Source organism: Corella eumyota, chromosome 6 (assembly GCF_963082875.1).
Source record: "Corella eumyota chromosome 6, kaCorEumy4.1, whole genome shotgun sequence".
NCBI classification, from domain to species: Eukaryota; Metazoa; Chordata; class Ascidiacea; order Phlebobranchia; family Corellidae; genus Corella; species Corella eumyota.
Genome location: NC_137495.1, coordinates 10,544,785 through 10,569,375, shown reverse-complemented (window position 1 = coordinate 10,569,375; position 24,591 = coordinate 10,544,785). Strand labels below are relative to the sequence as shown.

The following is a 24,591-nucleotide window of genomic DNA, read 5'->3' as shown; positions in this document are numbered from 1 at the left end:
GAGGTGGTTAAAAAGTTGCAGGGCAAATATGCAGGTATATTTTTAAAAATTACATTTTGTTTATTAATAATGGCCTGGGTTTGTACATTTTAAATTGTATTGTGGCTATTTAATATTTTTAGTAAATATAGCAAATTTTTTTAATAATAATCGTTAGCAGTTTCTAAACCGATATCTCCGTAGCACTTATCTTAAAATAATTTGTTTTAATTTTTACAAAGGTACCTCTGCCAGCGGTGCTTATTTTTAAGCGTACCTGTTGGAAGGAATAACTAGATGGAATTGTGATAGAAAAGAGGCTGGCTTGGATGTGTAGGAAATGCACTTGGCATCGCAATCAATTACGCTGCAAAGGCTTTCCTAGCCTCAAAACAGCTGTGATGCTGGTTCACAAAGAACGGCAAGAAATGGCCAAAATCACCTGCATTGACAGCCGTGATGTAATTTCCGCCGCAAAACTGGGGGTATCAAAAACAAAAATATTTACAAACTTTATCAACACTATCAACCAGAACCAACCCATTATGAAGTACAAAAAAGAATATGAAAGAACCCCTTCTCAGGCAAAATAAAAACTTTCGTTCTGTGAACCCAAATAACTGACTCGCCACCATCCTATGCGGTTAAAAGCCGTACAAATTTATTAACAATAAGAGAATTGCAAAAAACAATATTTATATGTATTAGTTACTCAAAGAGGTATGAAAACTGAGAAATGCCTTTTTATTCAAGGACAGATCTAATTACCCATAAGGTAATTAGAATTACCAAATTTATTTCGTCATTATATTGAAATAGTTAAACATTGTATAGACGCTATGTATGTACATATCATCGCCCCAATTTTGAATTTAGGTTATATCTCGATAACATTTCCTGTTGTTGTTCAGTTTTTACTATATAGTAAAAACCAAAAAAAAACATTATTAATAGTGACATAGTTTTTCTATGTATGCGTCAGATTTTTACTGAATATATTTTTTATTGAATCTTGTGATAATTAATTAATTTGATATAGAATCACCATCCATTTTAAATGACAGTGAAACGTACAGCCATGTATGTAATGTAGTTTTGTATTATTTAACCCAGTATATTATTTATTTTCGCATAGCAGAATAATTTAGTTTGTGTCTATTATGTACCATTTGATTAATGTGTCGCTTTACGTGGAAGGCGAAGTTGTGAGTGTGTTGTATTTTTTTGATAATTGTGATTGTGGAGAAAGAAGTTAGTGTATTTTATATGATAATGGTGTTAGTTTAGAAATGATTTAACGTAATGTAATATTATCGCCCCCATTTTTGTATATACATTGTTATCAATAAAGTATGTTAGCCAGAATTCTATTTGAATAAGGTTTTACCTAGGAACATATTCAAGTATTTTAATACATTGCTGGACCTTTCTGTCACTCTTCTGAACCAATTCCCTACAGATATGGTGATTTTTCCGACGTGATAAAAGTTAAACATTTGGTTGTAGGGCCAGTTTAACCTGGAGCAGAGCAACCTTCCGGTATATTATTTTATTTTTTTTTGTAAAGTTTTTTTTTTTTTTATAAAAAGTCTTGTTATATTTTAATTTTTTTGATCATACCAGGATAGATTAGAGTTAAGTTTGTCATACAGATTATTCAGGTTTACTTATATTTTGTATGGGTTTTGGTTGATTGATTATATATTTGTTTTATCATAATTTTTGTGTGGTGTTATTATAGTGGTGGACTAGTGAGTGTTGTATAGTTGTGATAGGCCTATTAGTGAGCTCCATTTGTGGTGTGTTAGACAGCTTGCATTATGGTGAGCCGCTTACCTAAAGGGGGCAAGGATCTTAAAAACAAAGGAAATTCATTTTTGGATCAAGCTGTCTTGACTAAAATTCCCAGTATATTACATTGTTAGGATGACCTTATACCTTATTCTCATCTTAAAGACAATATGATACATTTATTTTCAAAAAGCAAGGCAGTGCTTTTTGATATATTGCTTAATGAACTCTAACTCGGTGACAAGGAGCCGTCGAAACTTCTCTGCCAAATGATGAAATGTGTAAACTTCACACAAGATGAGACAACTTCAAGTCTTGTCAGGCACCTTTTCTGTCAAAAGTTTGTCGCCACAGATTACCCTCGTCCTCGAGCAGCGCGACGACATGTCGCTCGAAGAGCTCGCGAACACCGCTGACAAAATGATGCCCGCGGCAAGAAAAATTAATCTACCTTCCGAAGAAAGTGAAACATCACCAGTTTTACTACCACAAAAACGAATAAGGACTAGATTGATATTTCCACCAAAGAAATTGGACCTTTAAAAAAATGCTACACTTGAATATTATAGCGATTCTTTCTTTATTTATTATTTATGCCAAATCATTTGGAATTTATTTTGAGTTAAAGCTGTGTATTAAGAATGGTGAATATTTTATACCAAATCCTGAACCTTGCGTACGTCATAAACATAGGCGAACAAGAACATGTGATCCATTGTTTATGAACCATCTAAATCTTTTATTAAGTTTGAAGCGTATATTTGTCAAACTTTTCGATCTGATTGCAGCAAGACTAAGAAAAGTAACACATATCCCGAGCAACCTTCTTTCTCAGAATTGTGTGATAAATTTATCCATACAATTAATGCACCTGGTATTCGTCGGTTAGAATAAGATTCGCCTAACAAAGAATAATATTAAATATGAATATATTTGGCCCAAGGGTAATGTTGGTTTTGTTCGAAATGCTATTATGCAGAAAATTATTATAAAATACGATTTTAAAAATCACCGTCTCATTTACCCGATTTGTTCAATGTCAAAAGGTGTTATTGAACGAGTATTTTGTACGGAAGGAACTCTAACTTACATCTAGAATGCCCTCCATTAAAACGATTAAGAAATAATAAATTATAATTCATTATAATATATCTCATCATGTTTACCGCCTTGAAGCACTAGATCTGGGGTTAAGCATCACGAAGTTTATCAGTTGCGGTCGATTTTACAAAAAGATTATGCCCTTAAACTCATGTTGTGATCCGTCTGGTTTGTTCACACAACCCCTTAATTGCCGTTATCTGGTGGATATTGATCAATCGTCCACAGAAAATATAGTAAATCCGTATAAGAGTAATGATTCGTTTTCGCTTCACCCTTATTCGTTTTCAACTAAACGAAGACATACGTTATAATCGTTGTCTCATAGAAAATTATTTTGCCACAACATACAAGGCTCTTGCTCGTCAATTTACTTCTGAAGTTCTCAGCACTCTTTTAGAAGGAGACAGAGCAACGGTTTCTATAGATGTCATAATCGAATTACATTGCAAACCGATAAATGCAACCCTTGTTCAGACTTTGCAACATAAAGATGTTTATTCTAGGCGCCTCTTGTTCGTTATCGCGAAAACAACAATGGCAGTTATCAAAATGGACAATTAGTACATGGTTCTATTGTCTATCCAAAAATAGCTCTAGTTAAAAATTATTTCCCAGGAAGAATTTTTACCTTTGGGTGGGAGAAATGTTTGTCGTGTACGAAAATTACACTTTGACTCATTCAGATTCACATATTTCAAAAATTTTTCCACAATTGAACAACAACCAGAACTATGAGGCCTCATACAGTACGCATGACTTTGTTTCGTTGGCGATGCAATTTCATGATGAGGGTCAAATGCCGGAGTATTAAAAAACCACTTCGTTTACATGTATTTGACACGAATAATGGCACACAAATTTCATCCACGTTCAAGAATTAGAACCTGAAGTTTCTAAAAGAAACGAATAACGCGTGTGAATATACAAAAAAGTAGGATAACAATAACTACACAGGTATTAACTATAGTAAGGCACAAATTAAGCTTACCAACACAGTATGCTAACCACTCAAAATACTGGCAAATTCGGCAAAAACAGTGATACAACAACAGTAGTGAACACTAGAAGAATAAAAAACTTAACGTTAGTTTTATATGCATTATAAAGAGGTTATTTGGCATAAAAGTAGATCCATTAACACAATTTACAAGTATCAATAAAAACATACCAATTTTAAAAAAGGTGTTTAACTTTTAATGGGCAGTGTGACACAATAAGGTAAGCCGCTCACTCACTGCAATAGTAGGCAAGCATGTTAAAAATAAGAAATTACAGTCTACATCAAATAACACAAATAGCAGTTAACAATACAGCAATATTAAAATACCTGGTATCGGGTCAGTAAGATCTAACAGAAAAAACAGTGTCAATCAACAGTACTACCCAAGTGAACAATCACAGTTCTAAAGGTGTGTTATAAAAAACATTAAAAAACACTGTTAAGATACCCAACACTATGTATGGTATTGGCAAGTTTTACACGTGGTTAAAGATTAAGACATATATTAAACATTTAAAAAACAGATGAGAAACATATTTACACCACAATGAACAAAAAAATAATTACCAGAAATTCCAATCAGTCAATAAAAGATCCGCCGTGATTAACAATTACCTATTATATCAGTAAAAACTAATTTTTATAAAAATTCTTTCAAATTGTAACTAACGATTTACTTAAATCACAATCACTTTTAATAACTGTTCTAGAAAGTTCTATTACGACATGTGGTGCAATACATTGCATGAGAGTATTAACCGCAATACGATTCAAAATTGAGGATAAACATATTAGCGCGTATTTAACACTAAGGTTTCCTCACAATATAAATGACGAAATTCGAGAGCAAATAAACAATTCATCTTACTGTATTATAAATGTTATTCTATGTTGTATTATTATTTTTTGTATCTGTATATGCCCGTATTATATATATATGTAAAATTTATTTTTTATTGAAAACATACCCCTACCCCTTAAAAAATTTTTAACGTGGGTTGTTCTCTGACAAAGGAACGTAATGTAGCAATAACAGCTTTTTTTTAATATGTTTATGAAAAAAAAACATGTTATGTTTTTTTATGGTAAACGAGTGTTTCCTTATTATTGTGTAAGTCGGTATTATGCGTTTTTGTGTGTGTGCCTTAATAATCAATTTTAATGTCGTTGAATTAAGTCTTATGTCATAAACACCTTTTAATTAAATTCATATACCAGTTGTGTAAGTATTGTCTTTACCCTTACCACTATATAAAGTCATGTGATTGTATGTGTAAAGGGGGTTGAGTTTAAATAACTACGTAACTAACTGTTTACAAACTGGACAATACAATTACAACTGAGTTACTGTATCTCTGAGTCTTTCTATTACGAGATTTGGAGATCGTTAATACAGAGTCAGACTTCACTACAAAACAATAAGAGTGTAGCTTAAATAACGACTACAACGCTACAGCCCAACGAAATAACTGAAAAAAAGGAAGGCAATAGAAACTCCTGTAGCAAGATATCTGTAACAAATGTAAAATGTTACCAAATATTTAAATAAAAAATTCTTATTTGCATAATATACGCAGTCTATAGGTTAATATATTTAATTCACGCTGCCAAACCTTAGAGTGATAGCTTTTCTCCAGCGAGTATCTTTTTTAAATATTTTTGAACCAACCAGATTGAACAAAGAAGCAAATATAGACGAGTTCATCCTAAACTATCGATAGAATGTAGGAGGATCTAACTTCAAACTTTAGTCACTCTAAGCCCCCCCTTTATCAAAGTACTTTTTTACCTACCTTGAATAAAAAAAATAGGACAAATCTGGTCCTACCTTCTTTGTTGGGCGTTTTCGCTGTTGGAGTATACACGCACGCAGCAATAATTTACAATTTGGACGACACCTCAATAGTATTTTGATTGTTTTATACGTTTGAAAATATACAAAAAAATAAATAGAAAAAAAGGTGTATAATATAGCTAGCTGTTTGTTAGTTTAAAATGGGGATAAAGGTTAAGCGGTCGCTTGTATGTTTACCATGGTGTTGGCTTACAATTTTTTAACGTTACATGTTTGAATTGACTAGCGTTAAAGCGGTGGAAGCGGTTTTCGATGCTAGCGTTACTTAACACTTTACTGATACCTATATATCTTTTTTTTATCAAATTACAAAACAAAAATAAAACTTGGGCTTTATGTTAAACAATTTTAATTTAAAAATTTTATCTGTTGGCGCAGCGGAGGACAGGGCATCAATGCATAGGGTATTTGGCGCAGCGAAGGACAAAACTTTAATGCATAGGGTATTTGAATGTTATGGCCGCCACGAACTCCTGGAAATGGTGCTCTTTCGGATATCGATGGCGCCACAACCATTCGTCGAAATACCCAGGCAGGTTTTCTCTTGGGATTCCCTTTATCTGCTTAAACTTCCGCTTCACCTTACCCCACATAAATTCAATGTCATTGGTGTGGGCACCTTCCGGGGTAACAAATTGGATTTGATGATTCACTGTTCGGTGAATAAAACTCAAATCTCGTGACGTTAAGATGCTTTTAAAGCAGATAGCTACTAGTTAAAAGTAAAAAAAAATGGCAGTATACTTACTTCTTAATTTATTATAAGCTGCCCAACCGTCGGTGTGAATGGTCGTTCCTAACGCAATGTACCTACAAGTGATTGACTCGAGGGTACCTCTAGTGCGATCATGCATCATTTCCAAAAAGCACGTCTGAAATTAAATTGTAGTTGTAATTGTGCCTTACTAGTTTTACCAAATTTAACAACGTGTATGTGACATACTTGGTTAAAACCCAAGTTTTTAATTTAAGTTTTTTTAAAAGTTTTTTAAATTTTTTTTTTTGTTTTTAAAACTTACGCGATTGGAACAATTAGATCGTTGAGATACCCAGAGTCATGGGGTCTGACATCCGTCCGTGTGCGAATAATCGTCTCTAGGGTAATCTGAAGCGGTCAGGCACCATTTCCAAAAAAAAACGTTTTTTAAAAGTAAATTGTAATTGTTTTTACGCCTAAATAATAATGTTAACAATTTTAAAGTTTATGTATTATACTTGGTTGTAGTGTCGATGCCAAAAATCATTTGCTCTTTAACTGGGCGGCCTTGCTTGCTTGTTTGTAGACTTACGCCTCGCAATAAAACTTTCATCCAGGGCGACAACATGCCCAGGAGCCCAAAATACGTGTGGAGATAAGATTGCACGTGGCTGCAAATCTACAATAAACAAATAAAAAATGCCTTTGTTATTAACTATTTTACACTATTAAAAATTTAACCTACATCTCTATTAAAAGAGAACCAATCTCCTATGGTTTTGGATAAGATTCCTGACATTGACCCAATCTAGCTCACTCAACCGATTCCACGAGGTCCTTATTTTCTTTTTTATGTCGGGTTAAAACTCTCTAGTATTAGTTCTTAGCTAAATTTTGGTTAATTCAGCTATTTTATTTGCATAAAAAAGATTGTTATTAAAAAAAAAATGTTTGGCCAGTGCTGTATGTGTTTACAATTCAAAAAAAAGTTTATAATAGAATTTTGTAGTGGCGACTCTTATGTAATCAAACGATTATAATGCCGTTTGCTTGAAGGCCTTAATAACGTACCTATTTTACTTACGTAAATTGCTAGAGTCCGGACACGCGTTAATTACAATAAATTCATTCTCTAAAAATTGATACATACTGCTATATTCTGGTTTGCTTTAAAACGAAATTTTTAAGTAATTAGTAAACAACAAATAAGAAAAGTTTAGAAAATAAAGAACCACAACAACAAAATATTGTAACAATAAAATTGCCAACGTTTTGGACTGCATAACCTCGAATATGGTTTCAATTAGGGGCATCACAACAGACATGACAAAACTTTGCCACGTAATCTCTGCTCTGGATCAAACCACTGGTCAATGTCCACTTGACTTCATGGAAAATCCGCCCGTAAAAGGAAAGTACGTCGCCCTTAAAGAACGTTTGATTTTAAACTTTCAACACAAGAACGCGCATCGATGATTTTAAATAAGCCTGATTTGGGTGATGGTAAACCATCCTGTTTAATAAAAAATAATGAGTGGCCACAAACCCTGCTTTTTATTTTAACATATATTTCTTCAGCACATGCCAGAAGATTTTCGAGTAGCTCTCAGCAACGTAGAATTTATGGACATGTAACAGATGGCATTACGCCAAGAACGTTCTTTGGTTAGCAAAATACTCAACCATATCTAAAAATCAAAAGCAAGATTTTAGAAGCTGCCTTCACGTTTGCTAAAATAGCACTGGCAGATGCTGCAAGGTTGTTTCGTTCTTAAAGCAACGTTCCAACAAGATTGGTCGTTGATGCATCTGATATAGCCGTTGGCTAAACAGTTTTATCAAAACGCGTCGAGGCCACTAGCGTTTTTCAGTAGACATCTATGCTCTCCATAATTAAAATGCAGTGTTTTTAATCAAGAGTTATTAACATTGTATTTATCAGTACGCCATAAACTTTACCGTGTTTACGGATCATAAACCTCTTACTTTTGAAAATTTTTCGATTTCCTGGTCTTGCCGCCAACAACGACACCTCTTACATTTCAGAATTCACAACCGATGTTCAACACATTTCTGGAAAAGATACTTTGTCGCCGACCATTCATATTGGCAATAAAAACATTAGAAACAGGAATTAACTACGCTTCTATAGCAAAGATGTTTCATGCGGCTCAAATGGTACAACCAAGCTTTGCGATATTTTAACAGGTGCACCTCGGCCCATTGTTCCATTACCGTGGCGGCGTAAATGTTTTACCATTACATATGGGTTATTTCACCCTCCTATTAGAACAATGCGAAACATTTTATTTAGCAAGTTTGTTTGGCACTGTAAAAAAAAAAAGTTGGATTGTGGGCCAAACAAGGTGTGGCATGCCAAAAAGCTAAAATACATCAACACACCAAATCGCCCCTCGAAAAATTCAGCATGCCAGATTGAAGTTTTTCGCATGTTAACATCAATCTTGTCTGACCATTGCCAATGTCGCAAGAAAAGTATTACATTTTCACTTTTGTGGACAGATTTACTAAATGGCCGGAAGCCATTCCTATTAAATATATTTCAACTGTAACGGTGGCCCGCGCTTTTAGTTCATAATGGATTGCTCGTTTAACTATTTTAGAATAGATAATTTCAGATCGTGGTTCACAGTTTACCTCTTCTATATGGCATGGCATATCTTAATTATTAGGAATGCATCTTCACCACACCACAGCTTTCCACTCACAATCCAATGGTTTAGTTAAACGTTATCATCTTCATTTAAAATCAGCTTTCATAGCACGACTCGTGAATAATAAGTGGTTTGAGAAATTACCCTGGGTTCTGTTGGGAATTAAAAGAGGACTTTAAAACGTTCTTCAGCAGAACTGGTTTATGGCGAAACAACTAAAACGTTACAAAAGCATGTGCCAAATGACAACTTCTTGGCACTCAACACCAAAGATTTCTTTGCCATTTTCAATATTTAAGAAAGAAAATGTTTGGTTAACGGCCTGCACTGCATTCCCAATTTTATCACGAGAGTCTTTTCAAATAGAATTTGGGCCACGCAAAGAAACCATTTCAGTCGATCGGCTCAAACCAGCTTTCGTTGACATCACAAAACCAATTTCTCACCGAAAGTTAACTTTCCAGCAACAGAAAAATCAACGCCGACCAATATCAAAAAGCATGATTCCATCCTGCCAACAAGACGAGTTGTACAACTTGATCGATCTGTACCGTAGCGGCGACATTTATAGTTTTGGGGGGAAGCAACTACTTTGTAATCAAACGATTATAATGCCGTTTGAAAAAAATTGAAGTGATAGTAGTTGTCAAATCAAATATAGTATTGTAAAAAAATTTAACCACGTGATCGCGTTATTTTTTAAAAAACAAATCTCCATTATAATGCTAGTATAATCGTAATCAAATTTATTTGACAAATAAAAAATGGTTTGGAATCATTCACTAAATCCTCTATTTTAATTGTTAGGAAGTTTATATTCACTTTCACGAAACACACAACCAATTTTTAGCCGAGGAGTTATTTTACACGTCGCGATTTTAATAAATGTTATTTACATATGAACAAATAGTTGATGAAAATAATAGGCAAAACTGACGATAAAAATATGTCCCGTGATTAAAGAATTCGTACCATAATAAACTAATACCGATTAATCAATAACTATAACAGAAATAACATAAACACAAACAATTTATTAAGAAAAATTTAGCTTTAATAAAAATTATTTTACAGCTTCATGGTCTTACCATTTTTTTGTGAATCAAGAATCGATTTCCACAGCTGTGTTGCCTAAAATTGTAAAATTTTTAAAAACATATCAGAAATGTAGGTTAGACTTAAAAAGTTAAGATAACATTTATCGTCTAATCTAGATTACTATTTTAACATATTTTGTTTGAATTTTCGACCAACTGCTTATTGTTTTTTTATAGTTAAGGTCTGACAAAAAAATGTTAAGTTCATTAAAAAAGTAATCAAATGATTTGAAACCATATTTAATTTATCAAAAAAATCAAGTATTATTTATTTTTACTAGTCCGAATTTTGGTTCAAAATAACTTTTGTTAGTACTTTTTAAATAAACTTTTTTTAGTACTTTAAAAGTGTTTTGGTCAGTTATATATTATGATATTTATAACTTAAAAATGGATCAAAAATATAATTTTTATCACTAATTGTTAGGTGTTTGTTTAATAAAATTGGAAGATAGTTATTAGTTTTTTTAATTTAAGTCAGTTGTATATCATGATATCAATAACTTTAAAACGGTTTAAAAAATTAATTTTTGTTTGTTAATTGTAACAAAATGCTTGTTTGTGATTAAAAAATCGATCTTAAACATTTAAAATTTACTCTAATCTATATCATGATATTATTAATTTAAAATCATATTTAAAAACTAATTTTTGTTAGTTTATTTAACTACTTGTTTATTTTATTAAAACTTTAATATTAATTTAATGCATTCAACGTTTAAACCAATGTATATTCTGATATCTATCAACAACTTCAAACCTGGTTAAGAAATTTGTTATTGTTTGTTAAAAAGCTTGTTTGTTTATAAATTTAATTAATTAAAATTTGGTCTAATCTATAAGTAATGGCAATAAGTAAAAAATATGTAAAAATTGTAACTATTTCTGTTAGAGGGGAGGCGAAGACCTCCCTGTTTAGTCTAATAATGCACAATTTAATATCTAATATTAATTTATGTTATATACTTAATTTATGTTTATACATATGTTTATTTATCTTTAAAGATTGTTAAAAAAATAATCAAATAAATTCGGACTATATTTTATTTATCAAATAATTTAGTTTAGTCTAAAGTTATAATAAAGGTTCTTTAAATTGTATATTACTCTTACCTTGATCCATTGCTTAAATAAAACAAAACAATCTTTATTATTTAGTAACTTACTTCACCGGCTGTAAAAAACAATTTAGCTAACTCTGTTATTTATGTTAAAGGGGAAGTGAACGCAATATTCCCCCTAGACTTATTAAATTTAATATATTTTTTCATTTAATTTCCCAAAGAAAATTTTTGAATGTATTTTTTAAAAGTTACGTGGGTTTGGAATATGCATAGGAAAAAGTGTCTACCGCGTGTGACTTCACTGTAAGGGAGTTCTTCGCTTTAGTATGTGTTTGTAGTTTCAAATGAGTTTTTAAAACTTATGTTTTTTTCGATTGCTAAATAAAAATATGTTGTTAGAAATGTTTGGGTTTTTTTGGCTATGACTTAAAAATACCAAAATATATATACATTTAGTACGTATAACCGCTATATGGCAACAAATGCCATATTTTTGTGCAGAAGAGTTGCTAAAACCCGTCTGTTAGTGTGATGAACTGGTCATGGGATCTGACTAGGAGCTGAAAGATTTTAAGTAGAAGCCGCACTAACGCTACATGATTTGCCCTTAAGCCTGGCGTTCATAGCTCAAACCGCACACCCATACCCGACCTGTGTTCGTTAAAGCACAATCAGTTATGTTTTTTTCTGTATTAAAATACATTTGTTAAATTAAAAAAATGAATTGGCGAAAATGCGCAAGTTTAATTATAAGTTTATTAATATACTAAGTGGTGATATAATATACGATATAGACCATTACTGGGTGGCGGTAGAGAGTCTAAAACCGTTATAGACCATTACTAGGTGGCGATAGAGAGTTTTTAAAAAAGGGGTTATTCTGTTATAGACCATTACTAGTTAGAGATAGAGAGTATTAAAAATGGGAAAAAAGCGTGTGTTAACTTAAGCATAAGATAAGAAGAAGTGATTTTGGATGTTTTCAATTTTATTATATACACGATGCGAAAAAAACAATATAATACAACAGTAAAACAATGTACAATTTGGGGGATAAAGTGTGAGGTATGATTAATATTTTATTAGATCATGTAGTTTTTAGAGGATGTTGTAATGTTTTAGTGTTGAAAGTCCATTCTGTGCTGTTTTTATTTAGGAAAGCGTTAAATTCTTTTGTACATCGGCTTCAAGCCCATAGGATCAAAGTATTCTCCTTTTTGGTTTTTGTCGAAAAAGCATGCTACCCAATGAGTTCCAGGTTTTTTCTTACATCGGTGTTAATGATGTAGAGAGCAGGATATTTGTCAATTGTGAAATTGATTTCGTCTCTAGACAAAACTCCCTGAAATTGTTTTTGGGTTTGCTCGTCTTTGGCAACAATATTTTCAATTTCAAAAGAATACATTTTAATAATCTAAAATAACATTTCGATGTTTATCGACTTGTATAAGATTATCAAATTCTGCGTAAACGACTATGTTGATAGTTTGTTCGAGCGCCTCATCAAAGTGAATTTCGAGTCGAACAGAACCTTGTTGAAATAAGTCGAATGTAGATGCTGTGCATCCACCGGCGGTCAAATTAAAAGCAAACAAGGTGTAGCCAGCTTTGTAGTCTGCGGAAGAGATGCAATTACCAGTATCTTGAAAAAATTGTTCGGTGCTATCGAATAAGGAACAGTAACTTCTAGAGTAGTGATCTCTATTAAATGCGGGTGTGAACGGAGCACTGGGTATCATTTTGCCATCGTTAAACAAAGCTACATTGTTGTTCATATAGTTTTTAAAATTGAAGGGATTTCGATTGATTGCTTCGTTGAAAGATGTGTTATCTACACATCCAATAACGATACGTTTAGGTACTTGTCCCAAGAAAAGATTTTGAATATTTGCGTTTAAATTTCCTCTGGGTATAGAAAATATTTTAGTTTCGACCCGACGGATGGGGTATTTTGCTGTGCTGTTATTTAAGGTTTTAATATGAGCCAGTTGAAGATCAGGATTAAGTTTAACTTTACGGACTAGCAAGTATGCTTCTTCCAGTTTTAACTTAAATTCATCTGCAGGAGCCATGCAATAAAAATTTATGTTGTTAGGTAAAAGTTTTATTTTTAAATCGACACCGTTCAACATGTAACGTTGTTGAAAACATAAGTCGAGATGAAGTTTTCCGAGCATGTCGAACGAATGACTTTGGGCTACTTTTTGTTTGCGTTGACGATAACCTGCGTTAGCATTAGCTAGATTATCACATCTTGATCCAGAATCAGCATACCACATAGAAGATTGCAAGTGTGTTTCTTTGGCATCTCTTCCGAACGATAAAAGTGTTTCCAAATAACTTCTGTAGGCATAGGTATTCGAGCTGGGCGAAACGAGTTTGTCGTTTAAGCTCAAATCTACTTGACTAAACATTGTGTTTAGCAAGTAATTAATAGGCGCTATTTCTTGATCAGCAGCTAAAATTAGTTCCATCATTTTTAACAATTTTTGCACGCACAAAAAGGCGAGATGCAGCTAAATCTAAGTATTGTTCACCGCTGCCTGACACAATAAATTCAATTGGAGAATCGTCGCTTAATGCGGACCGAGGTAAGATCTGAATAGTTTTCGAACTTTCGATTGACGTCTGAGTGGGAGGCACAGAAAATAAATCAAGATCCGAGGTCAAGCAGTCGCAAGAAAGCGGGTGAATTAGAGCCATTACTTAATCAAATACGTCTTTTTTTCTGCGTTTCCCTTTGACGGTAGTTTTCTTACTGGCTCGTTTTCGTTTTGTGCCGCGTCTTTTATGTTGAGTACCGGGTGGTGGTGGGAAAAAAGAATCTTTTGCGTCATGCATAATTTGATTTCCCATTTCTTTGTTTCGTTTAAGAAAAGCTTGTTTTGGGTTTTCTCCGCGTATCAGATCTCCGGTTAGGTTAATTCCGCTAGAAAGTGCTCGTTTTCCGACTGCTTTGGCCCCGGATTTAATCATGGGTATGATTGCGCGTCCTAGGCTACTAAAAATACTACCTAAACCGTACCCAGCCTGCACACGATGATCTCCAGTATAGATGGGCACCCCGTTCCGCGTAATATTTTTCGTATATGTTATTTTCAGAAACATAAGGTGGGTTGTAATGACGATACATTCTTCCCTTAACTATGCGTAGACTGAGAGAAAAAACACAAGTATTGTTTCTTTTATATATTTTATCTTCACATAAAGTTCTATACAAGTAACGACGATATTCGTTTGAAATGCAGAGCGAGTATTACTTTTCCAGAAAGAAAAAATACAGGTTCGCCTATATCATTTGTCAGGGTAAAACCGATTGTTTCAAAATTAAAATTTTTTATGTTCTTGTAATGAATCTGATTATATCTTATATGCATGGGTATTGCACTGTAACCCGACAGTATCTAATAAAGGAGTTCGTTTATCTCCGTGATACGAATAATCAAGTATGTCGCAATACAGATATAATGCGCTCAATTTTGCATGTAAATCAACCCTGTGATTGAAAAGTGATTTCCAGATGGGAAATTTGTACGGTTCAAACCTAACAAGTCGGCGAGACCATGACACATATCCAATTCTCCAGCTAGTTTTACGTAAAGATGGACTCTTTTTGAGATTGGATGATGGCGAATAATAATTCTATCTTTTAAGCGTGCCCTTCTAAAAGCATCTTTTACGCCTTCCATAAGTGCATCAGATGTTTCGTAGTAGCCTGTAAGCAATTTAAAGTCATGAACCACCCCGCTGTTGGTATACTTTGGCTTACAATGTTTTTCACTTAAATTTGCGTAAGTTCCCGGTAGACTGATTTCGCTGAGACCTCAAACCCAATTAGAATCCAATGTAATAGGTTTTGATAGCTTTGTTGTGAATTGATGCAGGGTATTTTCTGGAAAATAATCCATGCTCTAGCATTGCTAGCGGTTGTCAAGTAAAACTCATTCATTTGCTTGCGCAGTCTGAGAAAGAGGCTGAGAGGCTAGTCCAGTTTTTAAAAGTGTTAACCACAAATCTGTCTGGTCGCTACCTTTAGTTAAGTTGTAGATACTAGCTGCGATTATAATTAACAGCACTAGTAATTGTGAAATATAAACAACCACGTCAAAATAGTTCGTTTTATTAACAATTCCAGGAGTTGCAGTTTCAATATCTACACTTGGCGACATTATCACTAAAATGAAAATACGATACACAAGTTTTAGTTTATATACTGTTTAAAATCTCTATTCGAAGTCCATGAATTAAAATTTTCGTCGTAGCCAAGCCATTTGACTAGATACTCAGTCTTCTTGTTACGTTTCCGAGTTGAAATAATTTTCTCCACAGAAAAACGCTATCCTCCTTAATAATGGGTAGAACCTCCTCCTCATAAAAAGTCCCAGCCACAAATTCATCGTTGAAATCTTTGAGGTGATAATAAGGAGGTTTGCCTGCTACAGCTTCTCGTATTTTAAAAATTTCTTCCGAAAAATTTTGCTGATACGATTTTTGAAAACGTTTCTGGAGACGACTCACTCTTACTAAAGTGTCAACGCTCAAACGCGGTTTTTTATTAGGTTTTGAATCGGCTTCATACAAGTTAAACCAAACTTCTTCGCGATTATTCTCATTTACGTTGGCAGGCGCAAAACCAGTACTTCTATGCTTGCTGTGATTGTACGAATCGACGATTTTTTGCAAAACTTCGATATAACGAAATGTCCCAGTGTGTGTAAAGTACTTGTAGAGTTTTGTTAAAATAGTTAAATTAAAGCGTTCTACCAAGGATGCTTTAATTAAATAGTCTTGTGTTGAGAACGACTCGACGTTATACCTTTTCAGTAGTTTTAAAAAAGTTTTGTTGTAAAACTCTGTGCCGCGATCAAAGGAAACTTTGTCGATATTTCTCTCTTTTAAAACCGATTCAGAAGCCTTTGTAGTTGAAACGCCGCACTTGTTTTTTAATGGAAAGGCATAAGCAAATTTTGAAAATACATCAATACACGTTAAAATAAATTTAAATCCGTCGTTGTGTCTGGCAAGTTTCGTGAGATCAATTAAGTCGATTTGGTATTGTTTGTTTTCACCGAAAACAATTGTTTTTCGTCGCGGGTAATTCTTACGAGCTCGGCGATGTAATGTATAGACATCTTGCGCTAAAAGCCATTTTTTAACTTGTTTTTTATTTAATTTAGTGCTTCGCGCTAATGCATCGATTCCGCTAAAACTTCCTGGCTCCGAAGGATCGTAGTAAATATTCTCCATATTTTTTAGTAAGGAACCCAACGTTTAGTTGCTTTAGTTCTAGTGTTTTTCGTCTTTGACTTTACGAGTCTATGCTTGTTGGCAACCACGCCAGTTATACCTTGCAAATCAAACTCTTTGTACAAGTGTTCGGATCCTATCGTATCGGTTTTTCGTTGTTTTAACACATCGTCAATTAAATCCCCGATATCACTGCCAGGTATCGATACGTTATTGTAGAGCAAGTGGCCTTCTGAGTCCCAACTCAAACGAGGTGAGGTCTCAATAACGTTGAGTATACGGCTTCCTTTTGCTTTTAAGCTGTGAGGTAGCGCTTTTAAAATTTTGCTTTTAAAATCCAAGCCCTGTTTAGGAATCGATTCTATTTTGATCGGGATCGGTGCTTCGGTTTGCTCCTTAAAAGTCAAATACTGTTGAAGTCTTTGGTTATAGGCAAGTACTTTTTGTTGTACACTCATTTCTTTGCTTTGTGTAATTTCTGCCATATCGCGTTCAAGTTTCGACATAAGCGAATGAGTTGGAGTGACAGTCAACGCGAGCTTCGAAACCGAATTCATTTTCCAGTCAATCCCCCTAAAAGTCCTCGAATTGCCGGAATGATCGCAGAAAGAAGCGCTCCGAGAAACCCGCCTGTTTGAAAAGACTTTCGTTTGCTTTTAATGCTGGCTTTTTTTTTTACGACAAAACCCGTAACTTTTTTCTGTGTTTTACTAATTTTTTTTTATTTTTATCGTCCAAACGAACACTGCCGTGTAAGATATTTTTTGCACATTCACACAAACAGTTAATAAGATCAGGTGCTGAAACGTAACGTTTTTGTGCTAGAGCAGGAGAATTTGCGAGTATTTTTAATACACTTGCGTGCCTAGCTAAACGTTTTGACATTGTTCCATTTCAAGGAAAAAACAAAAATAAACACAATTCAAAGTTTCACGTTCTTATATATGTTTATTTGGGGACATAAACATATTGAGTTTTTCCAGGAAAAATATTGGTGCGTAAACGATGCTTTTCGGGGGTACACTGTTTAAAATCGAATAGCAAATAGCCATACTGTTCGCTTGTCGCATCTTGAAAGGCCTCAACTACAGCACATGATTTCTTTGGATAGATTTGTTTCGCTAGATGCATGATTTGGCTGCTGTCGCGTGGCGATTAAAAAACAATCATGTAATGTGTATTAATGCTAATTGTACGGTGAAACTTTGAGTTTGCAAACAAATTTTGTACGATATACATAACACTAATGCTTCGATGATGTGAGATCTGAGTGAACATTAGAGATAGACTTGAGTTGCATTGATCCATCAAATCGTCGATAATAACCTAAGTACGTTCTTGCGTATTAAAATGACTAGTTTCAGGCAACCCATTGTAAAACTCAACATTTTCAAACTCTTCAAATTTTGGCTGCCATTCGGAATAGCAATAAACCACTTTTTGAGGCTTCGGTTCGATCAAGCTTAGATTATTCAACAACTTTGCTACAAAATATGTTTTTCCAGAACCCGTTGGGCCGCTGATTAAACAAGTAAACGGATGTTTAAACGTAACTGACATCTTGCAATTCGTCACAAAAAAAATATTGAAATGAAATTTTTATTATGCAGTACAATATTTATATACAAATTCACGCACAAAAAACAGTACATGTATATTAAAAAACAGTTTTGGCCCCCGCGCGCGCGATCACAAATCAAGCGGGACGGTTTGAATACCGTCGGGCAAAACCTTTCGTTTGACGTAGAGAAAGGGCAGGCCCAAACGCGATTGTGAATACGTGTAAACATTGTTCTTGAAAACGCGAAATCCGAGATTACGTCCTCCGGATGCTATTTGCGTTTTTAATACCTCGTCGAATTGTTGTTTTGTCGTTTGGTTTTGAGTCTTGTTGAGACCGTTTGTACTCAGTTTGTTATTGTCGCCAAAACAAAAATAGGTTTTGCTGCAAAGAGCGTACATACCAGACTCTTCTCCAATCGTTTCCCATTCTAATTTGAATAAACCAATGGTTCTCTTGTCGTAGTTCAATCTTTTACTGCAACAATCTCTCATAGGCCATTGCTCGTCGGCGACCCGTTTTGCAATATATTCGCTGCAATCACACGAACGCGATGGAAACCATAAATGAACGTTTGTAAAATAATGTTCACGCTTTTCTGGTATAATAAGCTCCTCGAGAGATCAGACTGATATATAGAGAATCAGTATCAGAATTAATTAATTCAAAGGAGCTTCTATCAAAATAAAAATCCAAAAAATCATAATAAAATTCCAACATCCGGAGTTTGGCATATTCGAACACAAAAAAACCGACTTGAATAGGCAGTTTTTGAACGATGGTGCTCTTTTTAAAATCAACCTCGTATAAGTTCTCCTCGATTTCGTCCAAAAAGCTGAATAACGGATGACCTATAGATTTTTCAGCTTCTTCCTGATCTAAGTATTTTACGTTCGCGTGCTTCTCATAGTTGCATATAAATTTTCCAAACGATGAATTTCCTTTAATAGAACAAACAATTAATTATTTAAAAAAAATTTAAAAAAAAATAAAAAAAAGTTTAAGAATACCTAACAATTTTGCAGACTCTCCAATAATTGATTTGGAAGGATCGCAATCTGCATCCCGTCTCGCATTAGACACAAAATCGGTAAATGCTTTAAAGCAATAACTTCCTTGAAAGCTTACGGCTGAATGTACTTGCGTAACGATTAACCCCTTTAATAGGTAGAATTTTAACAATGGCGAAGCCATTAACATTTTATCAGCTCTGTAAAAGTTAATAAGCATTTTTCTTGGTGTATGTAATAAATCATTCTCTTCCGCATAAGCTTTCATAAATGGTCCAATATCATTTCTCGATACTGTACAATGTTTAATAATTGGAGTAAATTCTTTAAAATATTTCTTCAGTTTCTGTGTATGAATGCTTACTTCAACTATGCCGAAAAATGTATCGTTTTTAACTTTTCTTAAAATGTCCGCACTGGTTTTAATATAGGGATGGGTGAATTTCTTTTTATGGGTTTTAGCAAATGCTTTAACTTCGGCGTCATTTTTGCAAATTGCCTTCCAGGTATGCTCGTAAATTGAAATCACTTCAAACCCAAGATTTTCCAAGTAAGAATTTTCTACGGTTATTCGTTTACGAATTTGTTCATATGTCAATTTACTCTTTTCGTCAAATCCGTCCACAGGAAACATGCACAGGCATTTATGCCAAAAGCAACCTTGGAACTCATAAATCTTTGGCTTTTGCTCATTTTTAATTGCTTGTGAGTATCCGTCAACTAAATAATTTCGTAAGCCTATTTGCTTTTCTCCAAGGTTAAATTTATGCTGAATAAATCTTTTTTCTTTGTAAGCAATGTAGTCTAACCAACAACAACTTATTTGACCAAAATAGAATGGATTTTTACGATCAAAGGTATTATTATCGTTTAGAGAATACACGACAAAACTCCCAGTGGACATTTTTTGAGAAAGCGAGTTCAGATAGAGGGCGACAATCTACTCCAGAGATGTGTCGACAAAGCTTAGCCTCGTTTTTATAGTCTTGTTCACGAATAAATGATTTTCCAACAACTTGTTTACGATTGAACACCAAACTAAGTCCCCCCCCTTAAATTGTGGTTTATAAGCTGAAAAATATGTTTATTTTTTTCGTCGAATAAGGCAAAAAACGTCTGCTTTGGCATACTTTTAACAATCATTTGCAAAGCAAGATTTGGTACGCTTACGCTTTGCCCCACATATCAAAACCAGTTTTTTTGTAAAAATCAATTTGTTTTTGCAGTGCTAACAACATGGGATAAGTATCGAGGTTGTTGTAATAAACAAGAAAATCTTTCAGGGTTTTCATATTATTAGTTTTCCATACTTTTTGACATAGCTCGTATTCCTGAGGGGTAATATTTGAATTTTTTAATTTGCTGAAAAACTCTTTGTGTTCAGGTAATTTTGTATCATCTAACTTGGAAATTGACGTAAGATATTCATAGGGGAAATAGCCTTTTTGTTCTTCAACTTTAAAAGCTTTTAAATAATTTTTGTAACTGCAATTGGCACCAAGATAATTAACGATGTCGAGAAAATTAAACCGACTTGTTTTAATTTGTAGGTATTTATTTGCTTTTTTAATCACAAACTTCAACTTGTCGTGTTTAAGTATGTGGGAAAAAATGTAACGCTTTGCAACCTGAAGGTCGTAAGCACCTCCGTTAAAAGAGTAGATTGGTAACACTGTTATTTCATCCAATAACCGATTTTTAAGCATAAAAAGAGGATGTTTATTAATTTTTGCATTTGGGTCCATTTTTGCATTTGGGTTTCTCCATCAAAATATTTAATCGTTCTTCTATTTGATTAAAAACATTTTCAAATTTTTGAAGCAAAAATTGAAAAGCTGTTTCTTGTATTTGAGCAAGATAAGAAAAAAACTCATCAATTAATTTAACTGAATCCCCGTTAGATACGAAACAACGTGGTTTTTAAAGTTATTTACATTTGAACAAACGCTTACTGAGAGAATCTCGTGTTTAACCAGCCACGATGTTTTTTCTGTTTGTTACTGAAAAAAGTTTCAAAATCAAAACTCGCACGAAAAATCTGAAACTGCAATTCTCTTTCAACTTTAATTCCAAATTCAAGTAATTGTGAGAATATCGTTTTAGGTAAGCGAAACAAGCCACCAGGGTATTTGAAATTAATTTTTGTCGAACAGTTTTTGATTTTTTTATGCATCGCTAGTGAATGTGCAGTGTTCCATCTTACGACACACAAAGCCTTTACAGAATTTAACATGATTTTTAATAAGACTGAAATGATTTTTATATAAGTTCAAGTACATAATATCTTCTTTTTTATGAAACATTGCACGTCTGCTGCGATAGATCAATTCTGTGTTCGTGTTTGCTAGCTTTGAATATACTTGAATATTAATCTTAAAAAGTTTTTCGATTTGTGGTAAATCGTTTATTTGAATACCAGGAAAATCAGCTTTGAATTTTTTTGAGTACTTTTGCAAAAGTTGTTTAACTTTTATCTCTGACGCCCGCTTGCGGTTGGATAAAAAACAATCAATAGCACGAAATAAACAAAGGTTATCCTCATAAGGGATTTGACCATTAGTTGTTAAAGTAAGTAAAAATCGACTGCTTGATAAAAAATAAATAACTGTAACTTTTGTAACGACAAAACTGGAATTTGGTTTCTGCAGTATAGTTCAATTCAAAATGCTAAATTGGAAATTTTGTCGTATAAATTCCATAAAATAACTAAATTTTCGATAAGAACCGCTGTTTCAAGAACACTCGCATTGTTTATCGATGCATGAAAATAGCGATGATTTTGTGTTACAGGCGATTCTAGAATAAACCCATAGGATAAATTTATTTTGAAGGCAGATGTTTGTACATTAAAAATTTCCTCAACAAAACGTTGAAACCATAATTGACGCCAATCTTCATCTGCGTAAAGAAACAGATATTAGAACTTTTATTTAAAATTTTTTTTATTCGATTATCTGTTTTGAATCTTGTTCAGTTAGCGACTTTACCTACCTGATATGTTACAAAGGTCATAGTTGTAAAACTGTAATATTCGTCCTAGCCTCGTGTGTGTTCGAATGGAATTTCGATTACTTTCAATTAAGTCAGGCAAGTTTTAAGAACCAAAAAAGAATGTATTATAAAGAAATTAGTTGAAGTGTGAAATAGATATGAAAAGGTTTAAGAACCAAGAAAGAAAGTATTATAAAGAAATTAGTTAAAGTGTAAGGATAGAAATGTAAAGTTTTAAGAACCAAAAAAGAATGTATTACAAAGAAATTAGTTGAAGTGTGAAATAGATATGAAAAGTTTTAAGAATCAAAAAAGAAAGTATTATAAAGAAATAAGTTAATGTATAAGGTTTGAAATGTAAAGTTTAAGCCAAAGAAAGTATTATAAAGAAATTATTTAAAGTGTGGAATAGAAGTGAAAAGTTTTAAGCCATAGAATGTATTATAAAGAAATTATTTAAAGTGTGGAATAGAAATGTAAAGTTTAAGCCAAAGAATGTATTATAAAGAAATTATTTAAAGTGTGGAATAGAAATGTAAAGTTTAAGTCAAAGAATGTATTATAAAGAAATAAGGAAAAGCAAGAAGGATTTTTGAAAATATTATGAAGTTAAATTTTTGCACCAGAATCGCTTTCAGATGTTTCAATAACTGGATTGAAAGCAATCTCAGTTTTTAAAAAAAAAAAAATTATTGTTATAACTAGTAAATAAATTTATTTATACTTTTTTAATTAACAAAACAAACGTTACATTTTTTTATATGAAATTTTAAAGTTTTTGTAAAAAAATATGTATATATATATTCATCTTTAGAGTTTTTATTTTCAGGAGACTGTTCGTTTTCTAGAATAAAAAAAAATAATTTAATAATTAGATAACAATTTTAAGATTTTCTTTTTTTTAATTTATTCGAATTAGATTCATATTTAGTTTATTTATATATTAAGTATAGAAGACTCCGAACTACTACATTCTTCTCTCCATTTTAGCAAATCAGCATCTTTGAAAATATGATGTTTTATTTAAAAACAAATCATATATCTTATATTTCTAGATTTGATTAGAAAGTAACAAACTCAAAATAATTACCTAGGGCAGTTTCTTTCACTTTATTTTCTTCCTCTTTTTTTTCTCCTTCTCCTAAACAAACAGATAAAATTAGATTGATATTTCGCTTTAATAGAAGAATATAAAAATAACCTATATTATAAAAATAAAAGTGCTTAAATAAAGTTTTTACCTTTTAATATTTTATCCCATGGAATAGGAGATCGATTATCATCGAACATCGTCTCCCTTTGTACTTGCACTAAATTTATTTAATTATTTAAATATATATATATAAATTTATATATTTTTTACCTCTTATTTGATCTGCCATGCCATCTCTTGTCACGGCATAATGTTTGATTGCTGTTGGTTTTTTTTTTAGTATTAAATATATAGATATAAATTTAATTAAACAAATAAATACCTAAACATGTGCTTTATGCAGTCTTCCACGTAGGAAAATTCACCCTGACAAAAGCTACACTTTAGCCGATTAGCATAATGAATTTCTTCATTGTGCAGCATCCACTCCTCAGCCGAATGAAACGAAAAATTGCACGAAAAGCAGTTCATTATTATGAGCTATGTTATTTAATTTTCTTAGTCTATTTAATCTTAAAGTGTTTTCTACCTCCGAAACACTCTAATTTATATCGCCAAACACGTGGCATTTTTTTACTTGCTTTTTTCTGCGTGATTATCTCGAATCAAATGAATCGCGCGAAGATTAAAAAAAAGGGTAAATACTTTTCCCGCGAATTTTTTCGCTTAAGAGATCGGAGTTTTTATTTTATAGCATGCACACGATTTGAAAAAATAAGAAAAAAAAAAAAAAAATAAACTTAGTTACTTTTTTAAATTAAAAACAACAAAATTTTATATTAATTTTTAATAAATTTCATAGTTTTTATCTTCTAACCAAAAACATTTTCATTTTAAATAAATTTTAAAAGGCATTGATTATAAAATCAATCAGATTCCAACTTTAGAAAATAAAAATAAGTTTATTACATTATTTATATCATTTAAAATAAACGAATTAACATCTGATTTATTAAAAAATATTTAAAACTTTGAAATAAATATTTACTATTTTAAATATACATTGTAGAGGCAACACGAACTTAGATTACCCGTAGGTTCAAAGCGCCACTATGTCTGGAATATCTTACGAAAATTGCAATAACAAAATGCAATCTGGGGCAACACGAATTTAGATTATCCGTAGGACCCTTCAAAGCGCCAGTATGTCTGGAATTTCTTACGAAAATTAGGTTATCGAGAACACAAACTTAGATGATCGTCAATCAATCGATATCAAAAGTCATTGTCGTAAGAAAAAACAAAAAAATAAAAATTACATGTCGGATCATGCCTAAAAAATATAGAACACTTTTTTCGCTGTAGCATTATCATTAAAGCTTTATAACCATCAAGATAGCATCAGTTTCTTCATTTTTTTCAGTCAA

The 24,591-nt window shown here is 32.7% G+C and overlaps 1 protein-coding gene and 1 pseudogene across 1 annotated transcript; both read right to left on the bottom strand.

Moving 5' to 3' along the window:
- Positions 1 to 12,668: 12,668 nt before the first annotated feature.
- Positions 12,669 to 14,238, bottom strand: LOC145755822 (uncharacterized protein F54H12.2-like). Its single transcript, XM_082572064.1, has 3 exons — positions 14,022 to 14,238; positions 13,487 to 13,720; positions 12,669 to 13,321 (listed from the first exon to the last, which is right to left on the bottom strand). Exons 1-3 carry the CDS (start codon positions 14,236 to 14,238, stop codon positions 12,669 to 12,671), a joined length of 1,104 nt encoding a protein of 367 aa, XP_082428190.1.
- A 3,960-nt stretch (positions 14,239 to 18,198) lies between these two features.
- LOC145755821 (uncharacterized) lies at positions 18,199 to 23,695 on the bottom strand (annotated as a pseudogene).
- Between the last annotated feature and the right edge of the window lie 896 nt (positions 23,696 to 24,591).

What these genes read in the sequence shown, in the direction of transcription:
- LOC145755822 (XM_082572064.1), bottom strand. Translation starts at nt 14,238, where the DNA reads ATGATTAAATCCGGGGCCAAAGCAGTCGGAAAACGAGCACTTTCTAGC. An exon ending in CACAAAACGAAAACGAGCCA is followed by an intron (nt 13,721 to 14,021) that starts GTAAGAAAACTA and finishes AACTAATTTTAG; the next exon opens with CTGCTGATCAAGAAATAGCG. An exon ending in TCTAGCTAATGCTAACGCAG is followed by an intron (nt 13,322 to 13,486) that starts GTTATCGTCAAC and finishes TGGCTCCTGCAG; the next exon opens with ATGAATTTAAGTTAAAACTG.